The following is a 9,112-nucleotide window of genomic DNA, read 5'->3' on the forward strand; positions in this document are numbered from 1 at the left end:
ATGGTGAAAGAATACAACTTTGTTGCACACCTTTCTTAATTTTAAATCATTCATTGTTCCCATGGGTAGCTAATGTCTAAGTTGCCCATTCCTGTCAACTTGTGTACAGAAGGGGTGGGACTGATCCTCACTGTAAAGATTTATTCCCTTTTTTGAGCTACTATAGCCATAAGTATACATAACGTTCTTCAAACTGTAGCGGGCTACTCTTTTTTTTTCCTCTTCTTTCTTCTTCTAGTCAAGGTCTGATCATCCAGCCATTGAAGCTAGGTCACGTGGGTACTGTTTACAAGTATGGGTGTTCTTGTGCATCTCCCCTCACTTCATATCAGCTGGATGTTTCACTTTCTGCTGTAGCCCTCTGTGGCCATGTCACTGCCTATGGACCCAGGAGTCCCCGGGTCTTGCCATACTGCTGGCCAGTCAGGTTTCAACCTGGGTTCACAAGAGTCTGTTGAAAGTGGTTGGACTTAGCTCACAACTTCATTGCTCTTTTCCCCCCCACTTCCCCTTATGGGTGACCAATGTAGTCATCTGCCAGACCATATGCCTGCTCATGTATTCTCTCCCCCAGCCCCCCACACTCAGTTGAGTCTCAGTCTTGGAAGGGGGTTTGCCCTGAGGGGACCTGACCACTTGCCTTGATGGCTCCCAGGCAAACAGCTTGCTTGTTCTTATAGTAGTCAATCAGACTGCTGTTACTGTTTTTTATTTTCTTACCGGTCTTTCTTCTGTTGTTCTAGCCTCTCCAGGCTGGTCTACTTGTCCTTTCAAGTGGAAATTTTCTACCTCAGAAGATCCTGGATTCAGGATTCCACCTATGGTCTTATGCAATGCAAAGGCTCCACAGAAAGCATCTTTAACTGGGCAACTTCTAGTACCCTTTAAGGTGTTCCAGTCAGTTATAGGCTAAAGACAGATGTACAAGCTTTCTATTGTGATGTTTCTGGCTATTCCTTTTGCTCCCCCTCAAGTGTCTGTTTTACAATGGTAGGCAAGAGAAACCAAGATTCAAAAGATAGCCAAGCATCTAACAGTATTCACCTCTTTTACCCGTTCATAACATATAGCTTCCATCTTTGTTCTGAATAAAGTTTTTCTCTGGTCCTAGTTAATTGTTTCTCTTTTCCTACTTTGTTTTGTGTATAATTTAATATGCCTTAATTTCTTTTGGTGGTCAAGGAGAGGTATGCGTACATAAAATAAATTTGGCCACCCCATACTTTTCTCCTTTGCTTCTTTGAGAAAAATCCCTTTTGGTTGCTGGTGTGTGTAGTTAGAGGTAGTTAAGTGCCGACTCCTGCTGGTAACAGCATATAACTGTGCATAAGCCTTAGAGCTTGACTAGGCACACCTGTTTCTTGTCACAATACCCTCCCCTCAGTGTGTTAAGTGCAAAAAATATTTTTACTTTATACACACACAGAGGGAAGATGATAAAGCAATCTTTCCTAGTGCCTCAGACTCTGTTAAAGGCAGGAAGAAATGTTTCTGGGTTAAAATCAACCTCTGTGGACCAGCCAGTTGCAAATTTTGCTGCCAAGAATTCCTCAGGTACCCAGCTGCTTTCTACAAGGACTATTTTGTTATTTTATAAGTATGTTTCCCCACCCTTGGACCTTTCGGCCCTGTAAAAAAGTCACTGTGAAACTGGGAGTTCCTTAACCTTTCTTTCCAACCTTTCTTTCCTGTCTAACTTTTCTTTTTCCTCCACACTCCAGTTAAACAGGTCTTCATGTCTCCTTAAACAACCCACACATGTCTTTTCCCCATGTTTTCTTCATGGAGTTCAAGTCACCAGGATCTCCCCCATTTTCCTACATATTTGAATCCTCCCAGGCCTACTTCCTCCTAATGTGGCTGCATGGCATTCCAAATAATCCTGATAATTTTGTTAGACTGTAAGCTCTTTGTCTACTACTCATGTATCAGTTTGTTATACTATGGCAGCCTGCGTGCTGCTGTGATTTTGGAAACTATGCCACCGGTATTTTAAATACCAGCAGAGTCACCTATGGTGGACAGGTTTCAGTTGAGCTTACAGACTAAGACAGACTAGGAAGAAGGAGAGGCAGATGACGTCTGAATGTTTAGTCACTGAAAATCTTTTGATAGCAGTGGAACACAGTCAGATAGCACCAGAATATTGCATATTGAAACATTATGAATAGCACCATAATATTGTCAGATGTAATGCCAGAAGATGAGCCCCTCAGGCTGGAAGGCACTGAAATATGACTGGGGAAGAGCTGTCTCCTCAAAGTAGAGTTGACCATGATGATACAAATGTGGCATAACTCAAAATGTGGACAAACAGCTGTAAACATCCATTAATCATCGCAACATGGAGTTTATAAAGTATAAATCTAGGAAACTTAGAAGTTGTCAAAAATGAAATGGAACACAGAAAGATGGATATCTAGATATTAGTGAGCTGAAATGGACTGGTGATGGTCATTCTGAATCTGACATTGCTGGGAATGACAAATTGAAGAGGCATGGTGGTGTATTCAACAAAAATAACATTTAAAGATCTTGAAGTTGAATGCTGTCTGTGATAGGTTTAATATCCATTTGCCTAAAAGGAAGACCAGTTAATAATACCACTACTACTCAAATGTACACACTGACCACCAGAGTCAGTGATGATGACATTGAAGAATTCTACCAACTTCTTCAGGGAGTGCAGTGTTTTCATATGATAAGTGAATAACAATGTCCCCAGTTATAACTCTCTAGTCTTTTTGTGGGAAAGAAATGGAGCTTTCCTGCAAAGATTTATAAACCTTGGAAACCCTATTTAGGGTCGTCGCTATAAGTCATAATCAACTTGACAGTACTTAACAATAACAACAGCCAACTTCTTCATTCTGAAATTGGTTAAACATGCAATCAAGATGTATTGATTATTACAGGTGATTGGAATGCAAAGGTTGGAACCACACAGGAAAGATCAGTAGTTGAAAAATATGACCTTCATTGAAAAATAGTATCATTTCTTGGTGATAGAAATGATACTAGAGACTGCATGATAGAATTTTTCAAGACTAACGACTTATTCATTGCAAATACCTTTTTAAAACAACATAAGAGATGACTATACACATAGACCTCAACAGATTGAATACACAGAAATTGAGTATATTTGTGGGAAGAGATAGTGCAAAAGCTCCATATCACCAGGCCAAACAAGAATACGGACATACTGTGGAACAGACCATCAATTGCTCATTTGCAAATTCAGACTGAAACTGAAGAAAATGAAAACAAATTCATGAGAGTCAAAATATGACCCTGAACATATCCCATCTTGAATGTCAAGGCCATCTCAAGAACAGATTTGATGAGAACACTAATGACCGAAGACTAAAGACATCAAGAAGAACATCATACAAGAAGAAAGCAAAAGAAGACAATGAAGAAAGAAAAGACCAAAATGGATGTCAGAAGAGACTCTGAAACTTGCTCTCCAGTGTAGAGATGCTAAAACAAATGGAAGAAATAAGGAGATAAAAGAGCTGAACAGATCATTTCAAAGGACAGCTTGAGAAGACAGAATCAAGTATTATAATGTAATGTGCAAAGACCAGGAGTTAAAAAACCAAAAGGGAAGAACATGCTCAGCATTTCTCAAGCTGAAAAGAACTGAACAAAAAAATTTAGATCTTGGGTAGCAATACTGAAAGATTCTATGGGCAAAATACTAAATGGTGCAGAAAGCATCAAAAGAAGATGGTAGGAATACACAGAATCACTAGACCAAAAGAAATGATTGATATTCAACCATTTTGAGAGGTAATTATCAAGAGTCAGTGATACTGAAAGAAGAAGTCCTTTCTTCTGAAGACATTGGCAAAGAACTAGGCTCTGAGAATTGATGGAATACAAATTTAAATTTTTCAACAAACTGATGTAGTACTAGAGACACTTATCTATGCCAAGAAATTTGGAAGACAGTTTTATCTGGCCAATTAATTGATTGGAAGAGATTCATATTTGTGCCCATTCCAAAGAGAAGTGACCCAATGGAATTCAGAAATCATTGGACAATATCATTAATATCACATGCAAGTCAAGTTTTGCTAAATATAATTTAAACCGCTGTAACAGTCCATAGACAGGAAACTCCAGAAGTTCACATCAGATTCAGACAAGGATATGGATTGAGGGACATCATTGCTGATGCCAGATTGATCTTTGCTGAAAGAAGAGAATACCAGAAACATGTTATCTGTGCTTTATTGACTGCGCAAAGGCTTTTGACTGTGAATCATGACAAGCTATAATGAGTATTCCAGGACCTTTAATTGTGCTCATGAAGAACCTGTAAATAGACCAAAAGGTGGTCTTTAGAACAGAACAAGATTTTAAAACTGTTGTTTTAAAATCAGGAAATTGTGTGCTAGGGTTATATTCTTTAACAATACTTTTTCAATCTATATGTTGAGCAAATAGTCTGAGAAGTTATATTATATGAAGAAGAATGTGGCATCATGATTGGGGAAAGAATCTTTAGCAACTTGCTATATGTAGATGATACAACTTTGCTTACTGCAAGTCAAGAGAACTTAAAATACTTAATGATGAAGATCAAAGAACACAGCCTTCAGTATGAGTTGCACCTCACTGCAAAGAAAACAAAAATCCTCACCACTGGATCAATAAATGACATCATGATAAATGGAGAAAATATTGAAGTTGTCAAACACTTCATTTTTCTTGGATCCACTATCAACACTCATGGAAGCAGCAGTCAAGAAGTGAAACAATGTATTGCATTAGGCAAATCTGCTGTACAAGACCTCTTTAAAGTGTTCAAGAGCAAAGTTGTCAGTTTGAGGACTAAGGTGCACCTCACACAAGCCTTGATATTTTCAGTCACCTCGTATGCATGTGAAAGTTGGACAATAAATAAGGAAGAATGTAGAATTGATGAATTAAGGTGTTGGAGAAGAATATTATAAGTATTGTGGGCTACCAGAGGAACAAACAAATCTGTGCTGGAAGATGTACACTCAAAATGCTCCTTGGGAGCTAGGATGGTGAGACTTCCTTTCTCATAATTTAGACATTTTATCAGGAGGGAGTAGTCCCTGCAGAAGGACATCATGCTTGATTAAGTGGATGGTCAATGAAAAAAACAAGACCTCACTGAGATGGATTGGCACAGTGGCAGCAGCAATACTTGGAACATATTATCAAGAGGGACCAGTCCCTGGAGAAGAACATCATGCTTGTAAAGTGGAGGGTAAGTGAAAAGAGGAAGACCCCCAATGAGATGGATTAGCACAGTACCAGCAACAGTGGGCTCAAGAGTAACAATGATTGTAAAAATGGCTCAGGACAGTCTTTCATTCTGTTGTGTATAGGGTTAGGTGGCAACTCAGTGGCACCTAACAACAACAAAAACAATAACAAAGCACTTTGAAAGTGGGAACCATGTTGAGCAAACTGTCTTTAACATGATGGATAGTACCACCATCTGTTAACTCAAATCATGGAGACCACGTGTGTAGAAATGGGATCCATATGGCTTTAAATGACTGATTGTTTAGATGCCGGTCTTTCCAGTCACCTCTGGGTGGACTTGAACCTTCAATCTTTCATTTGGCAGCTGAACATGTTAATGATTTTTACCACTCATGGACTCTACTTGATAGCTGTAAGTCACTTCCACTGTAATCAAATCAATTCCAACTAAGCAACCTGATAGTGTAGAGTAGAACTACCCTGTAGGGTTTCTAAGGTTGTAAATCTTTACAGAAGCATACTGCTGCATTTTTCTCTCACTGAGTGGCTGGTGGGGTCAAACTACTACTCTTTTGGCTAATAGCCAAGTACTTTAGCCACTGTGCTACCAGGAATTCTCAAGAAAAAGGTAAAGTAAAAGAAAAGTATATTAATCATGATATTCATTCATGCTGAACTTGACTGAGCCTCAGAATTCTTATTAACTCAGTACCATTGGCAAAAATTGCAAGTGGATTGGATTTGCCCATGAGATGAAATCTGTTATTTGTGGTGCACATTTACAGGAATCTCTACAGACCTCTTTGTTGTTGTTATTGTGTGGTGTTGAATTTGTTCCGACTCATAGCTACCCTTTATACAGTTTCTGAACAATGGTGGATTTAAACCAATGACCTTGCAGTTAGCAGTCAAATGCTTATCCTATGGCCCGCACCAGGATCTTTAGTTACTAATATTAACAATAGCAGGTGGTTGGCACCTTGCTTACTGAGCAGAGAAGAACAGACAACTAGGAAGAGGAAGGCAAGGAAAAAAGGGAAGACAAAGGATGTTGGGAGAGTCATGTTCAGCAGGAGATGAAGGTTGAAGGTGCATGGTCTTCAGAGTGTTCCTAGAATAACAGTATTGGAGTAAGACACCTCTCAAGTATCTAGGAGTCCTGGTATGGCACTGTGGGCTAATGCGTCAGACTGCAAAGTTGCTTGAACTGCAAAGATCGGTGGTTCAAGCTCACCATCTGCTCCTTGGAAAACCTATACAGGGTCGCTATGGGTCAGAATCAACTTGAAGGCATTTAACAACAACAAAAGTATCTAGTGGAGTCCTGGTGTGGCTCTGTGCGTTAATGCACTGGGCTGTAAAGTCGGTTTGAACTGCAAGGTTGGCAATTCAAGCTTACCACCTGCTCCTTGGAAACCCTATACAGGGTCACTATGGGTCAGAACTGACTCAATGGCACTTAACAACAACAAAGTGTCTGGTGTGGCACTGTGGGTTAATGTGCTGGACTGCAAAGTCAGTTTGAAGTGCAAGGTCAGTGTTTCAAGGTGACCAAGCCGATCCTCAGAAACCCTATACAGGGTTGCTATGGGTTGGAACCGAGTCACGGCACTTAACAACAACGAAAGTATCTATAGGAGTCCTGGTGTGGTGCTGTAGGATAAGTACTGGATTGCAAGGTCAGCAGTTCAAACCCACGAGTTGCTCCTCAGAAACCCAATACATATGAGTCAAAACTGGCTCCAAGGCACTTAACAGCAACAACAAAATACCTATGAAGAATGAAAGGACTCCTACTAATATTCTCATCTTTTCTCGCCCCTTTTGCTACAGGTTACGTTACAAAGGATACTTTGGGGGTGTTACTGCCCTAACCAGAGAACAATTTTTCAAGGTGAATGGATTCTCTAACAACTACTGGGGATGGGGAGGCGAAGACGATGACCTCAGACTCAGGTGAACAACAGAGAAAGGTCCCCTTCAGAGGGTTCTGCTCTCGTGGAAACCTCTGCTTATGTATAGTTCTTGTAGATGCCAGTTCAGCAGGTCATAAGGCTACAGATTTTCAAGGCTTAGAGTGTAGTATGAGGTGGAGGGAGGTCCACAGGGTCCAAGTTGCTGTTTGATAGTGGCAGCTTAGAAATGATGGAGGGTGCTCTGTTCCTGGTTTGTGAGTGTTTAGGGTCTAAAAGTGTTGATGCCTCTGTGGACTTGTCAGTGGATATTACTTGCCCAGACAAGGTCTCACCAGTGAATTAAATGACCCAGATTGCAGAAAGTCTGGAAAGCTGCATTTGGAGAAAAATGTCTGGAAGGACCTCTGGTAAGCCTATGCCTTCCCTGACACACATCGATGTCCAGAGCAGGGAGAGCCAACAGCTTCTTTAGGAGCAGCACACATGGAGCTGTCTGTACTTCCTTGTGCCTCAGCCAGCCCTGCATGCTGTGGGAGCCGCTGCTGGCCTGGCTCTCAGGCCCGATGGGCTACTGGCAGTACCTTCAGGTGCTTTTGTACTACTTTCTGCTCTTGGGGATTCAAAGAGAATCAATCAGTCTGGCCTCCTTATTCAGTTTCTTCCCCACTCCTGTCACTCCTAACTTGAATTTTGTAGCTGGACAGTTATGAATGTCCCTACCCTCCCAGAAAGAATTACTTAAGCATTTGGGGGCTACATCTTCAGATTTGTAATCATGGGATCTTGCTGATTGTTAGCTGACCACTTCCACACTTCCTTCCTGCTGTTACTTTTTAGAAAGGAAATCCCTAAACTGGGGCTCAGAATTAACAGAAAATTTCCATCACTTCAATGTAAAGAAACCAGAGCTGGTCTTGTTCCCATGTCTGGGCTGAGAGTTTCTGGAAATTTTTTTTTTTTAAGTTTTTATTGTGAATTATGTGTTAGTTTACATGGGTGAACATTATCTTTACATTCATCCTATCGTATATTGTTTCATTGCCATGATCATAATCCCCTGCATGCATCATCAAACACCCAAAGGGTATACTCCACACTCCTCCCCCCTGCCCCTGCTGCCAGCACTCAACCCCTCTCCTTCCCTGAGGCCTGAGTCCCCAGCTGCTCTTTCTGTCCACATCATCATCTCTGCTTCCATCCCTAGTGTCACTGCCTCTCTGGACCTGGCCTCACACTTTGGTTTTCTCCCTTGATGGTTCCAGGGATCTCTACTCCTAGACTGAAAAATCAGCCACTCCTCTCCTTTTGTTAACCAAACATTTACATTTACCTTTACAACACTCACTATCAGACCTGCTAGCAATCATTCCCTATTGAACCACAGGCGTCCTTTCCCCCCTCATCTTTTATTAACCCCATCCAAACAGGTTGGAAATTCAGTGGAGGTTCTACCTTTCCCTGTATCCTCTGGGGCTAGGTTCCCTGTTGAAAGCTTGTAAGCCAGTCACTTCTTGCCTTTGTAGTCCCCCATTTTGGGTAGCCAATGTCTAAGTTCCCCCTCCCTGTCAACCCTGTGTACCAAGGGGGTGGGAATAATCCTCACTGTAGAGATTTGTCTGCTCCTTTGTCATACTGCATCCACAAGCATAGGTAAAGATCATCCACTTTATAATGGCTTACTCCTTTGTTTTGGTGTGTGTTTTCTCCTCTTGTTTCTTCCTCTAGTCGTGTTCTGATCATCCAGCCATTGATGCCAGGTCAAATGGGTACTATCTATCTGCAAGTGTGGGTGTTCTTGTGCACCTCTCTTTATATCAACTGGATGCTTCAGACTTCCTTCTAGGCCTCTGGGGCCATGGCCCTACCCCTGGGCCCAGAAGTCCCCAGTTTTCATCATACTGCTGGTTAACCAGGTCTCAATCCAGGTTAACAGGGCTCTGTTGAAT

The 9,112-nt window shown here is 41.3% G+C and overlaps 1 protein-coding gene across 1 annotated transcript in view; it reads left to right on the forward strand.

Moving 5' to 3' along the window:
* Positions 1–9,112, forward strand: part of B4GALT4 (UDP-Gal:betaGlcNAc beta 1,4- galactosyltransferase, polypeptide 4) — a 36,949-nt gene that overhangs the window by 14,940 nt on the left and 12,897 nt on the right. The window contains exon 4 of the mRNA XM_006864157.1: positions 7,084–7,206. Coding sequence (XP_006864219.1) covers positions 7,084–7,206 — 123 coding nt within the window. The remainder of the gene's footprint in view (positions 1–7,083; positions 7,207–9,112) is intronic.

The sequence above is a fragment of the Chrysochloris asiatica genome, unplaced genomic scaffold (assembly GCF_000296735.1).
Source record: "Chrysochloris asiatica unplaced genomic scaffold, ChrAsi1.0 scaffold00061, whole genome shotgun sequence".
Classification (NCBI taxonomy): domain Eukaryota; kingdom Metazoa; phylum Chordata; class Mammalia; order Afrosoricida; family Chrysochloridae; genus Chrysochloris; species Chrysochloris asiatica.